The 27,476-nt window shown below is 43.4% G+C and overlaps 3 protein-coding genes across 4 annotated transcripts in view; 2 read left to right on the top strand and 1 right to left on the bottom strand.

Annotated features, from left to right (window-relative positions):
- The window catches only part of PWP1 (PWP1 homolog, endonuclein), an 18,498-nt gene extending 15,893 nt beyond the window's left edge, over positions 1–2,605 (top strand). Inside the window, exon 15 of the mRNA XM_005491168.4 lies at positions 24–2,605. Coding sequence (XP_005491225.1) covers positions 24–139 — 116 coding nt within the window. The 3' untranslated portion in view covers positions 140–2,605. The remainder of the gene's footprint in view (positions 1–23) is intronic.
- Positions 1–18,400, bottom strand: part of PRDM4 (PR/SET domain 4) — a 23,235-nt gene extending 4,835 nt beyond the window's left edge. The window contains exons 1-11 of one of the 2 annotated variants that reach the window (XR_012579993.1): positions 18,264–18,400; positions 16,602–16,735; positions 15,774–15,959; positions 12,979–13,773; positions 9,765–9,914; positions 8,469–8,587; positions 7,640–7,725; positions 6,590–6,717; positions 5,714–6,028; positions 4,375–4,543; positions 1,995–3,356 (exon numbers count right to left, since the gene is read on the bottom strand). Coding sequence is in view for 1 of the 2 variants with exons in the window: in XM_074539304.1 (XP_074395405.1) it covers positions 3,047–3,356; positions 4,375–4,543; positions 5,714–6,028; positions 6,590–6,717; positions 7,640–7,725; positions 8,469–8,587; positions 9,765–9,914; positions 12,979–13,773; positions 15,774–15,959; positions 16,602–16,735; positions 18,264–18,274 (2,403 nt within the window). In the remaining variant the exon portion in view is untranslated. Of the gene's footprint in view, positions 1–48; positions 3,357–4,374; positions 4,544–5,713; positions 6,029–6,589; positions 6,718–7,639; positions 7,726–8,468; positions 8,588–9,764; positions 9,915–12,978; positions 13,774–15,773; positions 15,960–16,601; positions 16,736–18,263 lie in introns of those variants that run through there. The other variant, XM_074539304.1, reaches the window with a different exon arrangement.
- Positions 18,401–19,003: 603 nt separating this feature from the next.
- Positions 19,004–26,895, top strand: ASCL4 (achaete-scute family bHLH transcription factor 4). Its single transcript, XM_026795953.2, has one exon. It carries the CDS (start codon positions 25,035–25,037, stop codon positions 25,599–25,601), a length of 567 nt encoding a protein of 188 aa, XP_026651754.1. The 5' UTR covers positions 19,004–25,034; the 3' UTR covers positions 25,602–26,895.
- The last annotated feature ends 581 nt before the right edge of the window (positions 26,896–27,476 follow it).

The following is a 27,476-nucleotide window of genomic DNA, read 5'->3' on the forward strand; positions in this document are numbered from 1 at the left end:
AAGCAATTCCATTTATGTTGCAGTGAATGAAGTTTTTGGAAACAGAGAGAGGCTCATCCTGGCTAGTGCAAACTCCGTGGCTTCTAGCTCCACAGCCAGCAGAAGCAGCAATGATTTGGAGACACCAATGGAATCATGATGGACCAAACATCAAAAAATCAAAGTAATGAATGGGACTACAACTAATGTGTATTCTGCAAATGCCCCTGTTCAGTGAGAGTTCATGGAAATGACTGGTGTCTTGCAATCTGCAAGCCTCTTCATCTCAGCCAAAGAAAGATGGTGGTGTGGTTAAGCTCTGAGCTCCTGCCTCTATTACCAGCTCTGAAAGACTGAATCACTTGCTTTAGCCTGAGATAATGATCCCTGAAACAGGGGCTACCATATAGCTGATACATAAAATGGAACAGTCACTAGAAAAGCATTCTGTGACCACAGAAGTTTGTTGAATACTGCAGAGAGAGTTTTATCTTCCACCTTCTCAGGCATAAGGAAAAATGTTTCATACAACAGTTGTGTAATAAATAAACAAAAGATGAATTGACTTAAATTACAAGTGTAAATAAATAATTTATCCTTAATTTGGGGCTAGGTTTACAGATTTTGACAGATCTTCATTATAACTTTTTAAATCTTAAGAATAGTTCTCAGGCAACAAGTTGGAGTCTCCAAGCAGAATCTTGGAATGTATTTCTAACACAGATGTCACCAGTATCAAACCAGAAATAACCCAGCTCTATCCCACCAAGACTGGGGGTTTCTTTTTCCAGGTTCCACAGCACCTGAAATTCAGTGACACTGCACATAGTATTGGGGTTTTTTTCTTCACACTCCAGATGTATTTCAAGAGAATTTGAGCTGAAATAAGGAGCTGCTACTCAAGTAGGATGAGAGGCTGTCAGGACACAAAGTGAGGGTTGGGATCCCAGCTGTTCACTGTTACTGGTTAAAAGCTCTCTCTCTTATGTTCTTAACTCTGTTCAGTCATTTCTGCCTGACACCTGATGGGCACAGAGGAAAATCTTAAGTATCAGTTTAACCACCAGCTTAAGCCCCTTGTTTGCAGAATCAGGAACCTAATCAAGGATATGACTCAAATAATTTCCTTGCATTTATAATGTAACACCCACCTGCTTTACCTCAGGCACTCAACTGATGCTCTTACCTTCCAGTGAGCACTTGCCCTCTGCACACACTGAAGGTGCCTGTAGAGTGTTCCTGCTGCAAAGTACCCTGGCTATTAAATCCACTGATGCCAAAGCAGCTGTAGGATCATACTCACAGCTGCCAAGCTCTTCCTGCTGCTTTTCACCCTAACTCAATGTAGTTCTGCTGCTGAGGTAAAACAGGTAAATTGTGTCCCTACAAACTGCAGCTGGGGAAAAGGCTGGTCTGTAATTTTCCTTCCTATCCCTTAAGGGCAACTGGCTGCTTTAAAGCTACTTCAGCTGTTTGTAGTCTGGTGAAGGTGCTCAGCATGGCTCTGCAGGAACCAAGAATACACTGTATGTGCTGGGACTCCTGCCTCCATCCTGTCTCTGCCAAGCAGTAGAGAATGATGTGTGGACAACAGATGCTTTTGTGAAGCTTAAGAAGGTGTATGTACCAGAACCACTACTGTTTAACTGCTCTCCATTGAAAACTTCCAAGTTTATCAAAGCTTTGACTTTAAATAAATGCTTTGTGACAAGATCTTTGAGGGTAAGTCATTTCTCTTACCTCTACTTCTAGTAATATAATTGGCAGTGTAGCTCTCAAAGTTGCTTTTTGGTTTTGGGAGAACTTGCATTACTGGAAGCAACACATATTTCTCTGGATTCACCAAGATTGCAGCACCTGTCTCTCTGGAGCTTTTTGGTCACATACTGATCTGAGGCAAGCATTTTCAGGTTTTAAGAACCCTGGGAGCTCTATACGAACTGCAGCATACAGGGAGAGGTTAGGCCATTCAGGGCCCAAAGCAGAGGCTCTTTTCCCAGGGAACCTCCCATTACCTTGTCAGAGAACCGAGCACAGCTGAATCTTCTTTTGCAGCACAGCCAGAGGAGTGACACAGCAAATCAGAGTTCATGGAGGTGCTCCTACACATACCATGTCCCAGGAAAGCCTGGGAGAGGCAGATGATTAAAAGGTGGTATTACTTCTCTTAGCATCATTATCAGAAATGGAAACAGTCTTTTTCAGCATATGTAAATATTAAAAACGAACATTAGAGAAGAGCCACATTTTTAATTATTTTAAAAGAACAACCAAATGTAATAATCTTCATTCCATAAATAGTATTAGCAGCAAACCTCCCATGGTTCTAGGTGGTAAAAGGTTTACAGCACAAGAAGTAACATATACTGTAAACACAGCCTGATCGTCTGTAAGCCCCTTCCTTACTGAGTCCATACAGTCTTTTATCTCTTCACCTGCTTCCGTGGGCTGTGAACTTGAGGGAGAAGAGGGGATAACTGTTCTCCAAAAACCAATGTCTGATTTTCTGTAGTGGGATACTTTGTATGGAAGTGCTGATTTCACTGGCCTTTTTTTTTAACCAAAAGGTTTTGTTTTAAGAAGGAAACCTGAGCATTGAGAAGTCTTTGCTTTGTGCCAAACCACATCCTTCAGTTAAAAAGTTCCACCACCATTTTTTCCTTGTTTCTCTTCATGTCACAGCTTGGGCAGTTAAGGACAGTTGGCTTACAGGTCACTGCAACCCCTCAGCTACATTTCTGGTTCGTGGCTCTTTGCTCAAAGGGCTAGGCGAGGTGTGTCACGTGTCCTGGCACGGGATGGATTAATCTGAGTGATTTGGAGAAGTATGCACAGCGTGTGTAAAAGAATTCTCGCCTCACATTTCCTTCTTAGCAACTCTTCACTCGTGCGTGCATGGTCCAGTCTTGTTCAGTGTTCTGGCTACAGATTATATTAAGTGGTGGTAGTGTGGAGACAAAAACAGAAGGAAAACTCCTCACCTGACATACAGTGGTGACTGGGGAAACAAGGAGGAGAGTTTTTTCCTTCCCTACTAGTAATATCCAAGAAAGTTTCCCTCTCTTCTTCATTTGTGTCCAGAGAGAACATCACCTGTTGAATAGACGCCATTGTTAATCCTACAGTCTTCAGTCCTCATAGAGTCTATTAATTCCTCCTCTGAATCCTCCTCCTCTTCCTCCTCTGGGGCTGACAGACTGGATGTAGGGCCTTTACATATTTTTAAATGTCGAGTGAGGTGATATTTGGTTAGATAAGCCTTGGAGCATTTTTCACAGACATAGTCCCTCTTTCCTTCATGTGAATTGAGATGCTTTTTCAGGTGATTTGTCCTCAGAAACAGCTTGTCACACTTGGGGCACTTGATCTGCCGTTCTCTGCAAGACACAAAAAAGCGAGTTTGCTCCTGCCACAAGACAGCTGGTATTAAAATGCAGACTAAGGTCCACGTTCTAGCGAGGACAGAGATATCTCACCCTTGATGAAAAGGTCAGTTTCCTTCCCACCCTACATAAAGGCAGGTGGGGAGGAGGCAGGGAAGAACAAGTAAGGAAACAAGGCTCCTGCATTTTAACAACCCTCGGTCTGTAAATGCAGAGGAGCTTACCAGACTGCAACACATTCTGTAATGACACTCCAAAATACCTCCCAGCAGTAGGTAGGAACAAGCAGCAGAGCAAGTCTGTGTTTCTGTCTGCCTCTCTCTCACTCATCTGGCTGCACTACAGTGGCTCCTAGGCAGCATGACAGAAGCAGCAATGGATTCTAAGTGAGTACAAAAACCAGATGCTGAAAATGAAATAAGCAAAGGGACTAGCTTTGGCAAGCAGCTTTTAAAGAGGACCTTGGCTTGGGAATAAATGTACAGGATGGAGAGATTCTCAGAGCAAAAGACCTGGCCTGGCAGAGGGCTGTGGGTAGGAATCTGCCTACGAGAGGAGTGAGAGAGCAAGCATGTGAGTGAGACCTGCAGGGAGGAAACGGCTGGGAAGGGGAGCAAAGGGTTGGGAAGGGTGGCACCACACCCCTACAGCAAACAGGTGGAGCTCACTAACAGGGTCCTTGGTGACAGTAGCACTGAGAAGTTTCTCTTTTTTGGTCACGTTGGGACATGGAAACAGTTCTCAGCAAATAATAAAATATAAATCAAACAACCCCTCTCTCTCTTCAAAATTATGAACACTCCAGACTACCATTTCACAACGCAAGGAGCACACTTTGAATTTACTGTGTCATGGAAATACTGCAGACACTAGAACTGACCTCTCTGTCATTTCAGAGGATGAACCCACCTATGCTCCCTCGGCCAAACTATTTGCAAACTGGAGATTCTGTCTTGGGCTGTTCATTATTTCTCGCACTGGCCAGTCCAACAGCTCCTGTGAAGTCACTTACTGTGTGTGAGTGAGGACGTGCTGCTTGAGGTCCTGCCTGCGCATGAAGAGCTTCTCGCAGTAATCGCACTTGAGGTTCTTCTCCCCGGTGTGAATGACCATGTGCGACTCCAGGTGAGCCTTCTGCGTGAACGATTTGTCACAGAGGGTGCAGCGGTAATTCTTCTGACCTAGCAGCACACAGGGACACCCACAGATTAACACTTGGTGTCCCAAGAAATGCAGTAAGCAAACAACCCTCACCATTGCTGAAAAATTAAATTTTACCGTGACGAAAGGCAGATTTTTTGTGAACAAAAAATCTTGTTTTCTCCTGCAGTTCCTTCAGACTCAGCATAAAGGCCTACTTGGTTCCAATCTATATTTAGCTATGCAAAAAACCAGACAGCTGACTTCATCATTCCCAAAGCTTTTCATCCTGTACTCCATGCCCCCAATGCCACGACACTAATCACTGGTGCGTGATAGTACGCACGATTTCTAATCACTGATGCACTAGTGTGATGCACCTTTCTGCACTTCATCCTTCTAAACACTGCTGCTTGTTTCTCCAGTGCTTGTGGTCAGCCAGCCTTTCTTGTGAGGTGGGGTTTGTGCTTCTTGTCCACACCAACTGTACCTCCTTGTTCTGGATTTCAAAACACCCCCAGCAGCTCTGCACATTTTCCACCAAGAGATTCAGGCAAACATTTAAAAAGACTAGTCTTATCCAAGATGAATTCTTCAGTAAAAACAGTGGTAGCTTCCTTTGTAACAGTAACCATGGTAGCCATCTAGTTACTGTACATTAGTACATCCCTATCCTCACTGATTTCCCACAGGAATTGTATCTGATGCCTTACTGGAGCCCAACCACATTTGATGCACTGCATTGCTTTTGTCTGCAAAAACAAGTTCTCTTACCTAACAAACACACAGGTACATATGTCAGTAGCCCTTTGAAAACTTCTATGTTTTATCCCATTTTTCAACTTATCAGTACTTCTGTTATTCTTTGCCAAAAATAGTTTAAAACCCCAGCATGTTACTGAGTTCAGACTAAGTTTGAATACCACTTGAATCCCACCCCACTGAGTATTCTGTGGTTGTGTACACATTAATATTTCATCAGTCCATTAAAATCCCTGGCTATTGAGCCTACAGCTTCCTATGCTTGACTTGAGAGCACTTCACTCCCAGTTTTACTTCTTTTCTAGCTTTGTAATTAGAATTTTGTGATTTCCCAATAAGGAATAGTGAAAAAAACAAAGAGGCAAAAATACCCACACTGTCTACTGGCCTGTAACTTGACCTTCACCCTCTCCCCTGTCCCCACACAGGCATCTGTACAAAGCCCTCACCTGTGTGGATCTTGAGGTGTGTCCGTAAGTTGCTTGGATCGCTGAAAGCTTTGCTACAGAAATCGCACTTGTGTGGCTTCATGCCCATGTGCCCCATGAAGTGCACGTGCAGCTTGGAAGGGGAGATGAAAGCCTGGGGGCACATGGAGCACTTCCACTTCCTCTCCTTGCCGTGGCCTGGCCCGTGGCTGCTGCTGTGCCCCTGACTGGGGAGGTGGTTGTGAATATGGCTGCTCAAATGGGCCTTGAAGTCCACATAGGAAGCGCATTCCTTCCCGCAGTGGCAGATGTGCACGTCTGGATGCTCAGGGACACCTTTGGGCACAAAAACATCACTTGTACTGAGGCACAGTAAAGCCTAACAGAGCTTGAACAAGGACCACTTCAGCATTTAGTCTGTGGTAGCAAAGCCAGGTGCCGAGATTTTCACCTTTGTTCTCTTCTTTCACCTTTGTCTGGTGTTGCTTTCCAGCTGTTTCAAGTAGGTCATTTAAAATGTTTTGAGGGGCCAAACTCTGGAACAGTTTTGAGCACAGCTCACCCAAATCTAAATTATCACAATCCCAGCTGGGGGAGGATAGGACCATCTTCAGCTCCAAAACTCCCTTAGCCCTGGATGAACAGAATACTATTTTTCTTCAAAAAAAAAAATCTTCAAAATCGTTTACTCCTGATCAGTGGAATTACGTAGGGAAATATTTCTTTTAAATTATGGTACTCTGTAGTAAAGAAATGTTGAAGGAAACTATGACACGCACCAATGGGAACTGAGAAGGAACATAATGCAGTCCCAAGTCACAGAGCCAAGAGATGGCACTGAAAGGGATTTCAAGTGGATACTCCCTGCAAAGCCAAGAAAAAAGAGCTCTTACTTACCAAGCTGTCGTGCATAGTCCCGACTGTAATAGAAGAGAAGCTCGTGTTCAGGGGGGATGTCCCGAGAGGTGCAGAAGTAAATTTTTCCATCGTGAGGATAAGCTACCAGGTTCTGCTCTTCCCGGTTCCTACAGCAATAACAACAGCTAAGGAAAAAAGCCCTTCAAAAGTAATGCCTTTTGGGGGAGAGGAGAGGGATGGAAAAGAAAAAAGGAAGGGAAAAGGAAAGATTCCTACAAAAAGGTAATAGGAATGTCAGTGCTTGTCAGCATATTATAAAAACTTGTATGTCTGTCACTTCTGTCCTTCTTTGTTAAAGGAAAGAAAAACTAGACCTTGAGAGCCAATATCCTCCACCAAATTATGTGTTTCTCACAACACTTCTGAGAAAATTATCAACAGATATTTGAGTGGGCTGAGAGAAATGAGTTTATGATCTCCTAAGAAACTACAAAAATCTATGTATTTTTATACACATAGATTATTTTATATAGATATATCCCTTAAGAAATAGAGAATGCATGATGGAAAAAATATCAGTAATGTCATGAAGCAACATTATCTTTAAAAAGTCCTCTTGAGGACCAGTTCCAAGACGTGGTCATTTATTTTTTGAAGCAGTATCTTGCATATGTTTGTTCTCAGAATCTGAAACCAGCAAAAGGTCTGCCCCACTGCAGTGGGAGATTAACATTACAGTTCTTGACTCCTGCATGTAGGAACAATGAAATGGAACTGCAGGAGAAACCTACTTTGTGTCACAGAGAAATAAGAAAGGTTCAGCCTTCTCAGTGGACCATGATGGAGCAACACTTAGGCCAGCCTGGACAGTTTTCATCATAGACTGAAAGGGACAGGTCTCACAGGCTGTGGGACTTGGAATTTGGCCAAAAGAACTCAGGGACACTTTGTAAATAAAGTATTAAAATCAAAAGGACAGTCAAGGTCAACTTAAGTTGAATGAAGGTCAACCTTCATTCTCCAGTGCAGCTTTCTATGAGCCTGCAGCTCAGACTCAAAGCTCCTTAGCACAGTCCAGGTGGCTCTCACCTGGCTTTGCGTACGAACATCATCCAGTTACACTCATTTTCATCAGCTGTGATGACACAGAACTCCAGGACACCATTGTGATAGATCTACCAGGAAAGACAAATGCAACCTTAGGACAAAACACGGCAATAAATGTAGTGAAAGCCAGCTTCTTTCTTTGAGAGAGGATGCGTTTACCTAGAACAAGCCAGGAAGTCTCCATTGCCACTGCCAACACCACAGCCCTGTTTTCACTCCTTACTTTCCTCTTCACACAGGCACCTTGACCTCTGTTACCCAGGAGGCCAGAAAACGTGTTTATCAGCATCTTTCCCACCTTTACCTTCCAGCAGAAATGCATTTGGCTGCATTTCTTACAAACCAAGTCTTGTGAATAACAAAATCTGGGCAAACAGTACATGTTTTATTTATATAGGTCAGATTTACTTTCTGAAAATGAAATGATGGGGAAAAGAAAGCTTTAAATTTACTTTCCTAAAACAAAACATTCATCACCTGGGGGAACTTTCAACGAACAGAGATACAAAACAAACAAACAACTGCTGCCTAGCAATTCATACACAATCTCTGCGGCAACTCCACACAAATACTGAAACCACACACAGCCCTTTACAAGAGAAGGCATTAAAGAAGCTTATTGCTCTTCAGGACTGACTACCAGCATACTGCAAGGTATACAGCTCTGCTGTGCTGATACTAAGAATTAAACAATTAAACTGCATTACTTTTGACTTTGGGCCAAGATGATAATGTTAATGTTGCTGTCATGTGGTAGCTTTCACCAGATAAAGGCGTGCTGGCAGGCTGTGTGAGCTGTAACACCACTGACCTTCCAGATGTGACTGGCTGCTTTGTCTGTCCAGTCGGCCACCTCCAGAGAATGGCTCTGCTGCCCGATCAGAGGCCCGAAACAAGTCCTCACAGGAATGGTTTCTCGTGTCCACACACCTATCATGACAAGACCATAATCTGAAGAAATCAATTATTTAAATAACTAATCATGCATAATAAAGAAGTGGGAGGCTTATGAGATAATGCTCCAGAGGTAATATCTATGCATAAGATCATCAAAGCTTCTACTTCACATGTGAAACACGCCTATGGCAGAGACAAGAACCACCACCACATGACACTAATGGGAGCTGCTTTGGTGTCATTACCAATATCTATTTGGTCAAAAGCAAGTAATTTATTTTTCAGTAAGCTATAAAACTAACATCCTAGCCACTTGCATCAACTAAAGGTCTCATGGCACTTTCTGCAGAAGCAGAAAATACTAGTTTCAGTAACTACATTTTGCCTACCTAATCCCCAGGAATTTCCAGAATTGTTGCTGGGCATTGTTAAGCAGCTTCTGCATTTCTCCCCAGAGGCAGCTGTATTTCTGTCATGGGCAGAGGGATTCCTGCGTGTATATTATTTATTATTAAAACATTTATATATATATGTAGGCCTACATGAATACACTGAATAGCTTTTAGGAATAAACTAGAAACTAGTGCAGCTTGAAAAGAACAGATGTCATCTACTCTCAACAAGCACCATCACTAAACAAGCCAATAATCACATTCTTCTCTAGCCTTCAGATCCTTAGGGTACTGCACTGTACTCTTTGATTTCCAGGTGACACTGACGTGAAATACAGTAACAAGGTCCACATCCAGTGGCAAGGTCACAGTCTACATGCCAAATGTAAATGAAGGGGGAGAAAAAACAGAGGCACTTGTGATCAACAGTCCAATGAGAGCACCTAGAAGGTAGCAAACCAAGCTCATGAACAAGCAGACACAATTCTCCTCTATGACTTCTAATTGTCAGCTTCCACTGCAATTGCTGCATTGTTTTCTAATCAAAGCTGTGCCTGGGCTGTTTAGCACGATAAAAAAACCCCATACCTTGCTTAACATTAAGAAGTGCCACACTGTGGCAGCAGCCTTATGGTATAGCTCAAGTCTAAGCAGTAACCAGACCACAAGGATAATATAAGTCAGGGTGATTACAGAAGAGGGAAGCATCTCTCTCTTGTGGTGTTTCTTTCCCCCATTAATCTCCCCAGGGCTTTGGATCTCAGCAGGGAGTGTATTTTCAAGTGCTGCAGGGAAGTGCCCAGCAATGCGATCCTTACCCGCCTCAGCTCCCATGATGGACTGCCGGAGCAGCAGCTGCTTCGGGAGGGACAGCCTGGCTCGGCTCTCGATTGGGCTGTCGGGGACAAAGGTGACGGGCCCGTGGTCCGGGCAGTCTGACGGATACGCCTTGTCACACAGCGTGCACCCTGCAGAGACAGGAGGGGACAGCAGGCATGAACAACATGCCACAGCTCCCCACCAACGTGCTTCAGCTCAGCTCCTGCCAAAGGCTGCTTCTGTCACATTCAACTTGCCCACTCAACAGCTTTTACTCAGAAGAATATGACCATGTTCTTACAGGCAGGTGGGCACTGACATACATGTCAGTTTCTATCCAATTCAGATCAAATGTGAGGATCTCCATCTACTTTTCTGATGGTAAACTGATGACCTAGACTCCAGATTATCCCTACAGGGGAATCAAGCAATGGTACAGAGCCCCCTCTTCATCAAAGCTACTGCAAAATGAATGATAACCTCCCCAGTGCTGGTGATGGAGGAGCGAATTTCACTCTGATCACAAGTGAAATGAACTCTACTTGCAGAAAAATCTACAGCTAACAAAACCAAACATATTCTAACTGGTTATGTTTTTAGAATCTAGCAGAAACACTTCTTGCATGTAGAACCTCAAGGATATCCATGCAAATGAAGCAGTAAGGTCATCCTTCTAAAATTTTCCGAACATGAACCACAAATCCCCTAACCTCCATTTAAATTCCATGTATAAATCACAGCAGCAAAAACCTGACCTCATTGCTGCTTTTGAAGGTCTCACTGCAGCAAACCCATGCAGAGTGAGTATGCCACTGAATGCAACAAAAACAAAAGTCCAAGAAGAATCAGTAGCACCGCTTTCCTAATCTGTCATTCAGCAGAAGTACTTTTATTAAAGAAACCAGTGAAAGTCTTCAGTCTAATAAATTTGAGGAAAAGTACAGCATAAAATGCTCTCTATGGCATTAGAGTTTTGTGTAGAAAAAGGATGTCATTTGAATTCTCCGTGGATGGAACAACCAACACCTAACTCAGCAGCCACTCTCCTGATAAATAATTACTCTTCTGAAGAAGAAAGATGTTCAGGTAATTAATCAGGACGTCTGCAAAGACCCTCTTTGGCCTCTTGATGACCCAGCTCCAGTATAAAAGACCCATCACAGAAGTAGCCTTCAGCAGGCCCAGACAGCAATTCCATCCTTACACGCTTTAAGATATTTTCCAGATACGTCAATGATATACCAGGGTGCCAGAATTTGACCTCATATAAAATACAGTTTGAGCAACTACACATTAACAGATAGGAAAGTACTCAAAAAATTATTAGGTAGAGGCTATGTAAGCATTATTCCATGTGCACAGATGACATGCAGGAGTAAAGCAACAACAAGCAAGACCTGAGTAATGAGAACCACTGTGTGGAAAAGCTGCTTTTAAGCATTGCCTGGCACACACCCACTATGGGTCTATGGACCAGCTCCAAGGAGAGGCAGAGGAAGAAAAGTTCTAGGCGTGGGATATTTCCACCTGGAGAAGTTCAACCATTCATACATTTTTAAGATGTTGGAAAATAAAAAAATCTCAGATTCTGCAGAAAGTTAAATATACTTTCCATTACTGTCCTTGCCAAATCATTAAAAAAAGAAAATTAGTCATTATTTTTCTGATTTGGATACCCAGAACTGTCAACAAAGATGACCAAAAAAAATGCTTCTTAAAAGTGTTTGCAAACATTCAGGACTGTAGCAAAGGCACACTTTTTATTTCCTGCTTAGGAACAGTAAAAAGTTTTCTGTAAAAGGCCCCAACTCCTGCCATCTGAGGAAAAACCACTAAGGGGACCTAAAACAACTCCTTGTCCTTGCTGTTACCTGTCTGCACACAAATTCCTGTTAATTCAGGTGAAGTTTAAAAACATCAACAAAAAGTTAAAATTTAAACCTCCCCAAGTCAAGAATCTGTTTTGCAAATCACATGCAAGCACAAGGCATGCAAGAGCCATTTTAATGTCCTACCAAAGGGGAGCATTGTCTGGAAAACAACTTAGGACTATGCTAACTATAACAACAAAAAGCTGGCACATCAAATCTCACTTTTAAGAGAGGAAGAATAGTTATTTCACCACAAGCATGTTGGATATCACAGTATTTTGATCATTATTTGCTCAATATGCAACAGATGCTTGCAGGAACCTCTGAGTGCATCAACTGTAAAACTCTTCCTCTAGGAGTTGTAAATTCATCATAGTTCTATGCCCACCTGATGTGAAGTTGTATTTTATCCCACAGAATAAAATCTTAACATATTAATCCAAATGTCTGACTGACTAGATACTTTACACTAAACTGCATCTCTTCCCTTGCTAACCATATTTAATTTCTTAAAATATGTTCCCCTGGCAAAGCAAGCCATTAGGTTCTGGCAGTTGTAGGGCCAGACTGGATGAGGAGCAGCACTCAGCACTGCTACCACAGATAATAAAAATTAATATAAAAGCTGGCCTTTTGTTTCAGTGGCAGTAAGCCAGACATCCTGCAGGTGAAAGTGCAAATCTCTCTCCCAGCAAATGAGAACTTCTCAGTTCTCAAACACCACTCCTTGAAAGATAACAGGACTGGCAATACAAAACCCAGTGCTCCTTTCTTCCTACAAGATCTACTAACCTCTGGACTAAAGTCCTTTGATGAGAATAATTAGAAATATTATAAAGTTCCTTCCCTCTCTGCTCTTTTTTTCCATTTAGAACAACACTTTCATGATGATTGTTCATGGTTTAATATAAATTTTGCAAAATCATGTAATGTCATACTCAAAAATTACACCCATTTGATGGAAAGTATGGCCTGTGGTGCTGTTTGTTGTGTTTTTTTAATGGGGAAAGAAGAGTCACTTTTGATATGACTATAAAAAGAGAAGTCTCATTGGAAAGGATAATAAGCATATCCACCAAATCAAGAGCTTCACCAAGATTCAGCTTCCAACCTCATGGCAACATGAAAATGATACAAAGAGAATTATGCTAAAACATCCTCCTACTTCTCCTACTCCTTCCAACTACTGTTGTTTCAAAACAGTTAATCTGGCACTGCAGATGTTTCATATTTTGCACTTGTTAAATAACCATCAATCTGTAAGACTAGCAACCAGAGTCCAGCCACACCAAACAGCTACATGGCAAACCCTACCCCAAAAAAGCACGAAATGTCCACTCACATATGGTAAACAAGGTTGCCATGTTTTCCTTGTTGGAATTGGAGTCTTCCATTTGCAGAGATGATGGTACAAAGGCAAGATTGTCTGCAGACACATCGACATGGCTTGGCCCCATGGCTACTTCCTGACTCATGGAAGACACTGCCACGGGCTCCAGGCTGAGGCCCACTTCATGCAAGGCTACCGAGTCCAGGGAAGCGAGGTTGTGTGAGGTAGGGAGCGCCACACTCACGGAGTTGGTGCTCATGGCCACAGTATGGATGGCGTCATTTAGTGTGCTGTCCGACATCCCTGTCACCCGGCCAGCAATGTGCTCGGGCTCCATGACAACAGGGAGTTCCAAAGTGCTACCGTGAATGGGAATGACGGTGCTGTGTCCCACAGCGTCCGATGTCAAGTTACTGCCCACTGTGTCTACGGCTAAAGGTTCGTGGCTCCGGGAGCCGTTTGGGATCTGCGTGTGATCCCCAGCTACATCATCCATTGTAAGCTCCTCTGCCATCCCATCTGTAGAGATGGGGCTGGTTACCCTGGAAACGCTCTCCATGGTGATTGTAGTATCCAGTGCTACCTCGTGGCTGTCACTCGGATGCAGATTTTGAGGACCGTGTGTGCTCACTGTGCGGGAGTCCATGGAGACAATCCCTGGTTCCAGCCCCACGGTCCCACTGGGCTGGTAGGGATCCAGGGCTGAGGGATTGTTGGAGACTGACAATGCTGGATTGCTGTCAACATTTATAGTGTTGGGATGGATGTACTGAGGTGGTGGTCTGTCAGCCAAGTAAGATAAGATACCTGATAGGAAGAGAGGGAGAAAAAGAAGGGAGTGAGATTACATCAGTTTTCAAATCTTGAATAAAAATCCATTGAAGGATACACTGAGAACCCTGAATACATGTTCTCTACATTATTTCCAATTCAAATCCACTAAAATGGATTCCAAAATATGGCTTACAAACACATGCCAGCCTAACACTCTTGTCAAAGTACCACTTGACAACTAATTCAGAGTTTCCACCCAATAGAGCAAGTCTCTAGTTATTTCTCAAACTCTGAACACCCACGTTCGTGGCAGAATTCCACCTAGGCTGCTCAGTACAAAGATCAAATGAGAAAGAGGTTCTTCATATTTTAGACTTATTTTTTCATTCCCAAAAAACAGCTCACGAGGATGAAGGCCTGCCAGTGGAGTCTATAATTTGGTCATTCCTGGTTCATCTTTGCTAGAAACAGAAACAATTCTCCAGGACACATTATTTTTGCTTAGGTATTCAAGTTTGAACAATGACTACTTCCTTCCTCTAATACTAAATTGCACAACTGTCCATCTCAGAGGTCATCAATTGCAATTCTGAAGGACAAAGACAAGTTCTCTCACGGACTTCATGAGTCATCTGCTCTCTTTTCTAACATGAAAGCATGTTGTTTCTCCTAAAACAATAGTTTGGTTCAATTTAAATCAGAAACCCTACCATCTTTTCTGGTAGTTCCGGGAAGGTTCTCAACATCAACCAACCTTGAAACTTAAGATATGAAGAAACACTTAACTGTGTTTACATACTAGAAACAAACAAACAAAAATCTTTGGAAGAAATGCAACAGCACATTCAAGTAAACATTATTTCCAGCAGAGACAGAGGCAGATATTGCAGATTCTGCAAGATCTGACTCAGCATGTTTCTTTTTAGTCTTCAACTCTATGAGCCACTTGTTCCATAAGAGTTTTCCATTCAAATATGTTTGTTATTACAAGGATGCAAGCACAGATACTCTTTGTGCAGCACAACAAGCCAAGAAATGAACAGTTTAATTTAATCAGCTGCATCAAATATTTCTGCATGCAATGCTGCCTTGTGGCTTGAACACAGAGGATCCTTGATGGCAGCAATATGCCTGACAGAAGAACTGTATAAAACATGACAGAAAGATTATTCCAGCTCAGAAAATGGCAAACACCTTTGGTCCTAGTGCACAGTCTCCTTGTCTACTGAGCAGCAGGCCTGCAGTGCAGTAGGAAAGGCTGCTCCTAAGCAGCTGGAAAGTTCAGCCATCAGTCACCAGGTAGCTGCAGGAGACCTGGGCCGCTAGTTTATTCCTAACCCAGGCCGAACCAATGATACCCAGCGAGTCACCTTGAAGGAGTTTAACTACCTCATCCACCCTGCCAATCTTAGCTACCAAACAAAACCAGGAGTGCATTTAAAGTTTCAATGTCTGTGTTTTTACATACTGACATGTAAAATTCTACATTAATACTCCAAAGCGCGTGTGAGAAAGCAAACAATACAGAAGTCAGTGTGTTAACGCCTTTGGAAATCAACCTTGAAGAAAAATGAAAAAAAAATGTGCCATGGGTTAAATGGGTGGGAAAGTGCCCAACACCACAGCTGATGTCTTGCCCTCTTTGAGCTTTGAACTCCTGTAACGTCCCATTATGCACATATTAAATATTGCTTCAGAGCACAGGACAAGAAAAACAGAAGCAACTTCCAAGCTACAAGCCATTGGAGACAGAAACCAGGCATGCTTTGTTTTCTGTTAATCCTAAAATCAAAGCAGGTGGACCAATCAAAGGTTAGGTTTAAATAGAAAATGCCTTGCAATTCTTTTCATACACAAATATAGAAACAGATATCTGAAAATCAAAGTGTGTAAATGGCACAACAGTCTCCAGACAAACTCAAGGAAGCAACAGCTCTGTCAAACTGTCAGTCATTCCTGCTTCAGGACAGAAACAGACAGCTCTTAAAACAGTTGCTCTTATTGTTCCCATCCATCAGCACCAGAGCACTTACCAGGTAGAATGTGTCTGAAATAGCTGCTCTCCAGGTGAGGGTATGGTGGTGGAGGTAGGGTGTAGTTTCTCTCTGGTATACCACACATCACTCCTCGATCTCCAATACCCATTGGGAGCATCAGAGACAGAGCAGAGGGCAAGGAACTCAAGGAGGGGCCCAGGTTTGGAATTGCAACAGGCAAGCCTGCAAGAGAAAATGCCCATTTAAATTCAACGGAACTCCCTGAGTTGATGAACACATGAGCTAACAAAGAGATTACTAATTCCCCAGGAGCTCTTGCCCTAAGGAAATACAGCATGGCACTGTCCAAGTAAGGTGCCAGGCATGAAAGAAAGGATCAGTTATCACAAAAGTGAGAGGCATGCCTGAATATGGCTAGATCTTTTACATTTTATAGGCCTTGCTTCTATTTGACAATTGTAATAGACTTCTGTCTGTGCAGGCCCCTGGAAAGAAGAGCTATGAAAACAGTTTTGCTACAGAAGTGATTTTTCACCTGAGAGAAATTAGACATAGATGAAGAGAGATTTTCAGCTACAGCCCTAATTTCAAAGGGTTCTGATACTACTCACCCACAGAGCCAATCACCCCATTAAAACCAAACGAGGCTCCCCTAAAGCGTCAGCCCGACAAGCACTCGTGCCTTTTGCTTTGCCCACATAAGCAACTATTTATGGTTTCCCCTTCCCCAACTCTGCACCATTTCACTACCTAAGGTATGACTTGCTATCAGAGCAGGCACTGCTGCCCAGTTAGGACCATTGCTGTGAGAGCAGAACACAGAGCAGGAGCTGCAATACCCCGTGTGGGGCCCTCCCCTGTTACCTGGTGCTGGTATGGTGCTGTGAGTGGGTGACGCTGCCAAGCCCAAGTGACTTCCTGACACTGGCAGGGCATTGCTCACAGAGGAGGAGGTCAGCTGGTCCATCCCTACAGGACTCAAGTTCATTTCATTCATTCTGGAGACAAGGAACATAGAGGGGAGCAGGAAAGAGAATGCAAAAGCATTCTTGATTATTGACTGTACTGTGGTGAGGAAAGGTTGAGCAAACAAACTCAAAATCTGATATTGGCTATAAAAACTCTGCCTTAAAAAGCTAAGCATAAAACACATCAGCCACTCACACGGTCATCACATCATGATCAATACCTATTGATCATATTAGATAGCAATAATCAGGATTAAAAAACAGTTCAGAAAGACTAATCAGACCATAGCTTCTTCCTTGCCATCCAGAAAACAGTCTTACTCCTAATAATAAAAGCAATTGTGATTAAACTATTGTGAAAACAGATCCATTTACAAGCTGAATGTCAGAAATACTCAGACAACAGCACCTGATTTCTATTTCATGACTTCTGGACACCACATCCACATTCAAAATCTAAATTCTGGGGGAAAGATCACTTCAAACTGGTAACAGACACACAACCTCTAATTCCCCACCAGTTCAAACCAGGCCAATAGTGACAAGAGTTACCACCACAAAACTGCCATAGCAGTTTTAAAAGACTGTCTCAGTCTGGTTCTACGTGCTCCTATCACATTAAATACTGGTACCATGGATGCCATCCTATTTCAGTGATCAACCGCACTGCTCAAGTGGGCACGCACCACACAAGCAGCTGCAGGAACCGTCCAATACTCCAAATCTTCAGCCTTGGTAGAACCCACATCAGCTTGGAGCACACATGTCCTTTGGGGTCTCAAGCTGCACATGCAGCCCAAACCACTCTGCAGGGATGGGGACAGCATGGAGACACTGTCTACTCCCACTTGTCAAACTCTGCAAGCCGTGCCTACCGCAAGCCTGCCCACCCCGGCCCTCTTACCCACACACCAGGTCCGACCAGCAGCTCTTAGGGCCAGCCAGACCAGCTGCCCCCAGAGCAGCCACACACGCAACACGCTCCAGGCTGACCCAGGCCTCCCACACGGCCTTTGCCAGCAGCAGGCCCAAGCGCCGCAGTACTGATGGAGAGCTGGAGCTTGGGCTGCCCTCCGGAAAGGAAAGGTACCACTCATCCAGGAAAAGCGGCCGAATCCACCAAACTCACGCAAGTTAACAGCACAAGGTTTAAGCTTGGAAGGGGCCCGTAAGGAACATCGAGTCCACTGGCAGCTCCTCGCAGACCACCTGCCACCCGGGGGACTGAGCCGCAAGCGGAGTCGCCGACTTCCACCTCGGCTCTGCCCACCTGGGGCACCGCGCACTGCCACCGCCCCGCCCGCCGCCAGGGACGGCTCTTCGGGGACGGGTCGAGGGCTCCAGCTGCCCGGCGGGGCAGGGCATTTCATCCCCGGCTCAGGCGGCTGCTGAGGATGGCGATGCCCGAGGGAGAGAACCACCACCCTCGCCCCGGAGCCGAGCCTCGGGGCCTGCGGGAGGCGCCGAACGCTTGATGGACCCCCCTCCCGTGCTCGCCCTCTCGGCCGGGCGCGCCCCGCGGTGCCGCCCGCCTCGCCCGGTGCCCCGCGGCGCTCACCTGGGGTGCATGGGGCCCGCCGGCGGAGCGCCCGCAGCCGCATCAGGGCCCGGCCCGCCGCCTGCCCCCGGCCCCGGCTCCGGCCCCAGACACGGCCCGGCCGCAACCCCCAGCGCCGCCGCCGCCGCCTCATGGGCGGGACCCGGGCGGCGCGGGCCCGGCGCGGGCGGGGGAGGCGGGGACGGCGCAGGGAGGGGGCCGGGGCCGCTTCCGCCGGCGAGTGCCGGAGCCAGGAAGCGGCGCCACCGCCCCGGGGCTCGGCCGCTCCCCTCCGAAACCCTGCCCGAGGCTTCCCGTGCCGCCTCTTCCCGAAGGGTGCGATGTTCACTCCGGTGTTCCACCCAGTATTCCCACACAATATTCCCGGCTGTCTCACTGCTTTCTCATTACAGCCTCATATCTGCTGTGATTAGAGGGTTGCCGTTTGTGTCCTCAGCCGTACCATCACCCTGTACGTGCCCAGCTGCCTCTTGGACATCGTCGTTCAATTACGGTTCATCATATGTGCAATTCTGGCTAAGGTGACATGGCAGAGGAATCTCTTGATGTGTGCAAGAGGTTTTGTAGTTCGCTTTTCGCCTGCGACACGTGGATAGTCATCATGTACGCTGCTCGAATCAATCGCCGCGTTCCTTCAGAGCCGGGGCGAACAGCTGTTTCCTGGAACACCGTAATGGGGTTTGGTAATTTGCTTGTGCCTGACACTTAAGTGATGCCTCATTAAATGAGCCGTCCCTCCATAGGATGTCTGCACAGGAGGAAATTCAAAATATTTTTCTGTCAGCTCTCTTTTGATCTAAAGAACGTAAATGTAGGATCTGTAAGGATCATTCCATGATCTAAAGGGCCTAAATGTAGAGGTTGTTTTAGTTCAGTACAAACCTATTGATTCTTCTGGGGGTGGAAACAGACTCTCATTCGGCTTTGTCAGAAAGTTGAATCCTCATATACACTTGTTTTTCAAGCTCTCTCTGTAGCTGAAGGAGAGAAATAGTTTGCTGCAGAGAGTGCTTCATCTCCTCCTGAAGTAGGTGTCTGAGATGTGTGAGAAGAATTCCCTTTGGATCTGCCTTTCTGTGTCTATGGCCTGAAACTAGGACCTGCATAATGGGTTTAGTCTAAATATCTGACATCTAAAGGAGTACATTTGAGCAAAGTAAGTCCAAGTCTCTGTAATTTGTGACCAAAAGAATATCCCACAACCTCTCCTCCACCAAGCCAAATAATCCTTACCTGACCTTGACTGACTATCTGAATTGGCCCACAACTATTATTTCAGTGAGTCATAAAAGAACTCACCAAGTCCTCAGGTTGTTATGGAATGCTAATCCTGTGATGGGGGCTTTAGGTCTGTTTCATTTTTGTATGTGTAGTCTAACATATTCATATGTTGGTATTTTTCTTAGAACCTACAGCGAATGACTACAAGCCCAAGTCTCTCTCTTTATTTTGCATTTCCTAATAGAAGATGACAGGAGACCTTCCATTTTCAACTTTCATCCTTTAAACTTCATGGTCACACTCAGTACATCTCAGTTCTGTCCTGAAATGCTAGGTTATCCCAAGCCCTCAGCTTGTCTTAATTCCAGTTATGATACTAAAATTCTACAGCAGAAGTGCCCTGGCACTGAAATCTTTGTGCTGTTTCAGCTATCTAAGCTGAAAGCAATACTTTGAGCCTATGAGCCAGATTGGATGTAGTCATACATAGATAAGAGTATTTTTTCCTACTTTCAAGCATGAGTCTTCTGAGATTCCAGCTTTTTTTGTAGTCACTTTACTCCCTTGAACTGGTGATATCTTAACTACCAGTTTAAAGCAGAAGTATCAAAGGAAGCCAGTGATAGTATGAAGTGTCACTGAATGAGAAGTTAATCTGTGTCTACAGAGATGTATGCTGCATGCCCAAGGTATTGTGATAAAACACATTTGGGAACTGTTTCTTCTGCAAGGAAAGATATTTTTTTATATACCAAACACTTTTATTATATGTGAAGTGTTTTGATAAGACAACTGCACTGTCTCCTGAAAGCCTGGTTTATTGACATTTATAGCAGTACTTGCTGCGTGAGGAACAAATTGCTGAGCTATTTTTCAAGACATCTTCAGATCCTCGAGACATACAGAAAGATAAGGGAGACTCTGAAACCACAGGGGAAAGAGCTGGCAGTAAACATGCTTCAGTCCTTCCCTGCAGTGTGAGCCAAAGGCCCTTCTGGACCATGCCCATGTCTCCTTGCAATCAGTTCTCTTCTGCTATTGCAAACCTGACCCTGGGTTCTTTCTTGTTGAAGTGAAGGGAGACAACCCACCTTTGTTGGTCAGCATCAACTCCAATTTATTGATCAAACCAGGCACCTTTTATAACAGTGTTAATTCACTTCATGCATATTGCAAAATCTGATCTCCCGATAGGCTGTAGAGAAAACTTCAGCTCCTCCTTTTATTTACAATACCTGAGGTTTGTTTATTGAAACCAAGATCAGTGTTCTCACCATGATATGAAAAGTTCTCAAAACCTTTATAGCTGTTCCCAGAATGGCCATCTGTTCCCAGAGCAGCCAAGGACAGAATATTTGCCTGTTTTTGAGAAAACGGTCTGAGAATCTTGTTGTATATGTAAAAATTGGCTGAGAACCTAATTATTTACAGGATCAAGCCTGGAACTGCTGCTTTACAGCTGCCTTTTATTTTTCCCTTAGCTGAGTACCTTCATGGCCTCTTTCTTTAAGCTGTGTTTGAACTAGGCTCTCCACACTTTCTCACACCGAGCAGGATAACACTGCAATGAAGATTATGCAAAAAGCCATTTTACCACCAAAAATCCAAACTTCTCATCACCTTTTATTGGCTTGTCAGCACTTTGCAGGCCAGTATTTTGGTGATAGTCACAGTAGGAAGCCTAGGTAGTCTATGAGCAGCTTTCCCTTCTAGGTCTAGGCTTGGAAAGAGATGATCCGTGCTTAAGGATAAAACAGGACAAGACAGACACAAACTGACTCAATCCTGTATTCCTGCAAAGTTATTCTATAATTCTGTGTGAGCAGTTAACAAGAGAATCTCATTTGGGGTTTTTTTTAATTACATATTTTTCTATCTGATAATAAATTGCAGCAGCCTAGACAACCTATGATATGTATAATAGATACTAGAATTTTGCATAATTACAGCACAGTAAAATAAAATAAATGCACAATATTATTAGAGTTTCAATGTAAGAAATGCACAGTGTTGTGAGAATTTCTTCTTAAATTCCTGGTGTATTTTCTTCTTCCTTTTCAGTAATGTGTTCACAGATAAAACAGCTACGGCATCTTCTGTTGGGAAGTTAGTGGACTTGCACTGTTCAGCTGACTCTTGTGTTTCTACTACAGTATTTCCACCAATGACTTTCTTTTCATACACAGAGGGACACAGGGTCAAGGAGGAACTGTTTCTTTGAATAATTCAAAGTAATTCAAACTCACTGTGTAATGTCAGTAGTGTTATTCATGGTTATGGTTCGTGTGGGAGTGGGAACGTGCTGAGGGTTCTCTTGAGCAAAAATTACATACTTACAGATATCATGTTAGGATATATGCAATTAAAACCACAACTAAGTTATATCTGGAAGGAAGATGCCTAAATGTTTTATTTTTAGATATATCAAGAGTACTTTCTATTCATTTAGGCTAGGTAATTAGGTGCTTATAATGAAGTATAAGAAAAGGAAGAGAACCTGTTTGAATACCATAGGTGATGGAGTGTATAAGGAGTCTCCCAGCATCCCCATTTAGACTTTGTATTTACAAACAAAACAAAACAACAATGAAGCCAAAACCCAAAAAACCTAAGCAAAAGCTAAACATACAATATGTGTATCTGCCATTGTAGAGCAGTGAACACCTGATTTGTACTGCCTGAAAAGCGAACCAGGCCATCTGCTTTGTATCAGCACAGCAGATCCTGCATTCTGGAGTCAAAGCTTTATCCAGACAAAGGTGTGAAGAGGATTTAATTGCAGAAACAGTGTAAGAAAGAAGATCAAAGGCTCATCTTGAAAGAGGACTATTATTAATGTAGTCTTAACCTACTGCAAAAATGGAAAAGAATTTGTATTAGCCTTTCCCTTTGGTGGTCCAATCCCACTACTTTCACTGTGTCTGCATGTGCAAACATGCTGAGACTTTGTGCAGAAGTCGGCACAGGAACGATGAATTGCTTTAATCCTGCTCACGCTCTCAACAAGGACCTGCAGTGGGATGTGAGATGCGTTGGCCTTGCTCTGGCTCTCTGCCAAGGGCAAATCCCTTTCTGAGCAAGTGACATTAGATTGTCAACAAGATACCATATTCATCAAAAGCCTGTGGCATATTTTCTCATTTCACTTGCACACAAACAAATTCAGACTTCAGAGTCCATTTGATATGAGATCAGCTTCAATAATTCAGGTCAACAATTAGCATTTACCAGTAATTTTTCTTCATGTGTTTCTCTAAAGGATTAGCAGCGTGGATTTTTCTGTCAGAAGAGAAGATGTCATTGGCACAGCTGCAATTCTGACTCTCTGGGAAGTGCTGGTGGCCTGCATTTACAGTAAACATAGAAAAGAGGTCTGGTAGCAGGGCACAGTGCATCTGCATGACAGAGCTGAAACGTAACCCTGCCTTTTGTACATGGCCAGGCTGCTGGCAAGGTCATGGAGAGCTGTGAAATGATCTGGGAGCTGAGCCCCCCAAGAGGCATGCTTCCATTTCCTTACAGGAGTACTGCCAGAGAGCAGTGTTTTAAACTTACTGATAACACAGATCAAATGGCTTTTGCCTGCTTCAGGTATTTGCTTAGAGGTCAACATCCTCTTTGTTTTAAGAAAACTAGAAGTCCTGGCCTAGCCTAGTGCTACAGTGAAGGAGCTATTTTCCTTTAAGCATTCATTTCTGAAAACATTTCTGGACAATGAAGTTTAGAGTGCAAGTAATATTGAAAAGTCTATCTTGATCAGCTGTTTCCAAAAATTTTTTAAAAGGCAGAAGGACTCTCACTTATTTGATCTGCAATGAGCTGTACATACCACGGGGCATTACCCAGTAATTTTTGCTCAGGCTTTTGAGCCATTTTGGTGCTGATTCTACCCCTGAAATAAACCAGAGTCCAGGACTGTTCTCACTCATGTCTGTCTGGAGTGGTTTGCCTGTATGTTCATCGTACTTTGAAGATTACCACTGTTTTTTTTGAAGCTGCAGAATAGGCCAGCAGAGACACAAAGGCTGACTCAAAAATGCATGCTACTCACATCATTGCTGCTAGTTTCTAACTCAGCAGAGGCATAGATGTATTTCTCAGAGTGGAGAATGTTGTTTCAGTTACTGACACTTCTGAGGCAGTTTTGCATGAAACACTAAACAGGGCAGAAACTTTCACTTTGAGCAAAAACCCAATTTTAATAGAGCCTACACACCTGTACCTTTTCACGTCTGTCCCTTCCCACAGCTCTCCCAGACCAAACATGCAATTCCCCAAACTGATGATGGCCAAAAAAGGAGATTCAGTTAATGTGAAAATGTGTTTTCAACAAAAAACCCCTGTAACAACGGAGCTCTTGAACAGCAACAAGGGAAAAGTCAAAGACTGTCAAGTTGCTGCAGAGGAAGATCCTAACACTGCAGGGTATCTCAGAGGAAAGACACGGACATTAGGATTTTATACTGCCAAAAGTCCTTGTAGTTTGTCCACCTCTTTGATTTGGCAAGCTGCAGGCAAACTGGAGGACACAGCGCAGAGCTGGCAGGGTCAAGAGGGACTTCCAGCTCTCCCATTAAAGCAGCGTGTAGGGTCCATCAGGTAAGCCAATATCCTTGTAAACATCTGGTAATAGCTACACATGGGGCTATCAGGGCATCCAAGTTCTCTTAGGGATGACCAGAACATTCCTACAATGAGCAGAAACACACAAAACCTTGAAAATTGTTTGAAAATGCCAAAAGGCTCATGTTCAATTTGTGAAACGCACTTCTTGGAAAAACCTCTCTTAGGGCAAAGAAGGCAGTTTTCCTTTTATGCTTGCACGTAGTACACTCTTTATCTGACAAGACTTGCAACCACAAGAGAGCACTCTTTCCTTTGAAGATGTCTCAGCTTTCCCAGAAAGCTTCAGATATGCCATATAAGTTTTGCAAACTGCTTGTGAGCTGGTTCAGTTAAACCAGAGCAGCCGAAACAACAAAGCTTGCAGTTGTCTTTTGGATTTCATTGTGAAAAGCCTTTGGGTAGTTTTTAGATGACAGAAGATCCTTGGTTCCTGAAAGTGAGGAGTTCTGCCAAAACTTTGAAGATCTCTATAAACTTTGCAAATTACCCATCTTTTGGAGACAATTATATCAAACGATATCGTGGATTACAATACATGAGAAGTGTTTAGAGCCTGGAAGATTATTTATGTTTGGCATTAACTCTTATGGTCATAATTTCAAGTGGAGAGAAAAGGAATACACAGGAACCCTCTTATTATCTTTTGAAATATGAAGATCACAGGAAAAGAAGGGTTTAAACTGGGGAGTGATGGTCCTTAAAACCTGTCTGTACATTAACTGGCATCCTACCCCTATAAAAACAAGGCTTTCCAGGCACAGTGTGGACCTCGTGAGCTGTTAGCCTTGCTTTGAGATCTGAGTTTTTATACTCCACAGGAGGAAACTGCAGCCTGTGGGGCAGGGTACCTATACAAATGTTGGATTGATACATTGGGAGCTAAATTCAGGAATTAACACTCCACGGGTGAGGAAAAACAGAAGCATGGACAGCACTAAAGACGATGATAGACTACCGAAGAGGATTGCATTTCCAGGATCTGTGTCCCTGGCTAACAGCCACGTGCACGCCCATGGGGTACCCCTGAGAGAGCCCTTTGGGGTTCCCTTCCACCTGGACCCATCTTACTGGGAGCAAGCCTACAGCGGGCACACAGGCCGCATCTCCTACCTCCCATTTCCTGGCTGCATGGGCATCTATGACTATTCCTTCGAGCCTGCCTTCATTCGCAAGAGGAACGAGAGGGAGAGGCAGCGGGTGCGCTGCGTCAACGAGGGCTACACGCGCCTCAGGGAGCACCTGCCCAAGGAATTGGCCGACAAGCGCCTCAGCAAAGTGGAGACCCTGAGAGCTGCCATAAGCTACATCAAACACCTGCAGAGCTTGCTGGACTGCCATCCCTTAGGCTCTTCCAGTAAGGAAACGCTCTCTGCCAAGGAGAGCCCGGGAACTCCCAGTCCGGCTTCCCCGCGGGAGTGCAACAGCGATGGAGAGTCCAAAACTTCTCCAGCGTCATCCCCCTACAGTGAATTTGAGGAGATGGGCAGCTAGGTCTCCTCTCTGGATGCAGAAAGCTTCAAGACTGGCTGAAAAGCAATTTCAAACCCTGGGGAATTTTCTACGGGTGAAAATTAATATCAGGGAAGGCAAAATCAGATAGGGAAGGCAAGAAAAAAAGGGTATTTTTAATCTGTCAAAAGACTTTAAATGTTTGCTGTATAAAACTTAAACGTGATTTGTGAACAAACAGATATCTCGCAGGTTGCTTCAGCTGTGTTACTAAGCTTCCTTTGGACTGATAAATTGGAGCAACATTTACATTCTACTTTTCATTCAGCTTTTATTATGTGCTATTTTCTTTTGCCTTTCACTTGAGACAGTAAAACCAGATAAATCAATTTCGGGGAATTCCCCATCCCTTTTTCCTGCTTTGTCTAGTGAATTTTACTGTCTGTTTTTCCTGACTAACCTGAGATGCACTGCACTGCAAACACTTGGACTGGGGGAGGTAAGATTTAGATATATATCTTTCCCTGAATATTTCAGAAAACTCACAGAAATACTTCTACTTATGAAACAACAAATTTTCAGCTAAAAACAAGGCTATATTTTGAAACTTATTTCTTTTAAAGCATCTTCTAAAGTGAAAGAAACAGCTCATATACTGGACTCTGTCTATTTGGTGATTATTCTAAGGATATTTTTCAGAAAAATAAAGCTGGACACTCATTCCAGTTAATGCTAGGAAGAGGGATACAGAGTTTTGTAGAACTGCATCTTCAGAAGCAAAGCTTCACTCAATATACTGAAAAAATGAAAGCCTTTTCCCTACTTTTCTGAAATCTGAGTTCATGGACAAAATAGTCTTGTTTGTGTCTTTGGCAGGTCAGAAATGATATGCTTAGAAACAGAACCTGTAACGGTTAGACACTGCTGTGTACAAAAAGGGAAAAGTTGAATATATGGGTTTACATCTGCATGAAAATGTAGGTATTCCTCCTTTTGTTTAGAATATTGTATTACTTTTTCAAAGGACACTGCTTTTAAAATTAATATCTCAAAATCCATGGAATACCTTTAATTTGGATTGCATCTACTTAAAAATGACAATTTCTCTCCAATTTGTTTTCAAACCTGCTTTTCTCCAAGGCTTAAATCCCATTCTGAATATGGGGTAAACTTTTTACCCATCCACTTTCAACACACCTTTCAAACTTTTGCTTTTTTGGCCTTGTGTTGATGAAATGGTTTTGTATCTTTTTGTCTTTCCTTCGTGTCATGCTGACTGAACACCTGAATTTTATACTCATGTATAAAGAAAAAATACTGATCAAATACCTCAAAATGTGTCCATAAATTTCCTTTAAATAAAAAATGTAATTAATCCTGGCTGTGTCTTTTTTCTCTTTTCACAAACAGGACAGCTCTAGTTGCAGGAGTAGAGAAGTAATAACTTCTCAGGAAAAAATGGAGAAAATGAAAAGGGATTAAATATTAAATTCCACCTATAAAAATAAACTTTTCATCTAGATTTTAAAATTTAGCTAAGGAGCAGGTTTGTGTTTTGGCCATCTAATAAAAATTATTTAGTATAAAAATACTCTGCTGCTTTCTAGAAGACTATTCTTAACATTTGTACACTTTAAGCTCCTGTGTCCATGGGAGTCACAGGTGTTGTGCTTACTCTTTACACGGGAGCCTGCTCCATTTTATAATGATTATTTTGTTTCTCCGAGGGCTGTTACTTTTGCAGAGGCTGTTTGCCAGACTCAAAAATTGAGATTTAGTTACCTGGACAGTTCAGATCCAGAGCCAGTGCACTAATTTCCGGCTGTGCAGTGTTTGTATTTCCTACCCAAGAAAGAAGAGGACAGCAAGGTAGGGGTCCAAATGTTTGATTGCGTTCCAATGTTCCTTGGCTTTTCT

Source organism: Zonotrichia albicollis, chromosome 4, assembly GCF_047830755.1.
Source record: "Zonotrichia albicollis isolate bZonAlb1 chromosome 4, bZonAlb1.hap1, whole genome shotgun sequence".
NCBI lineage: Eukaryota > Metazoa > Chordata > Aves > Passeriformes > Passerellidae > Zonotrichia > Zonotrichia albicollis.

Excerpts from the sequence above, each read along its gene's own strand:
- ASCL4 (XM_026795953.2), top strand. The coding sequence starts at position 25,035 with ATGGACAGCACTAAAGACGATGATAGACTACCGAAGAGGATTGCATTT.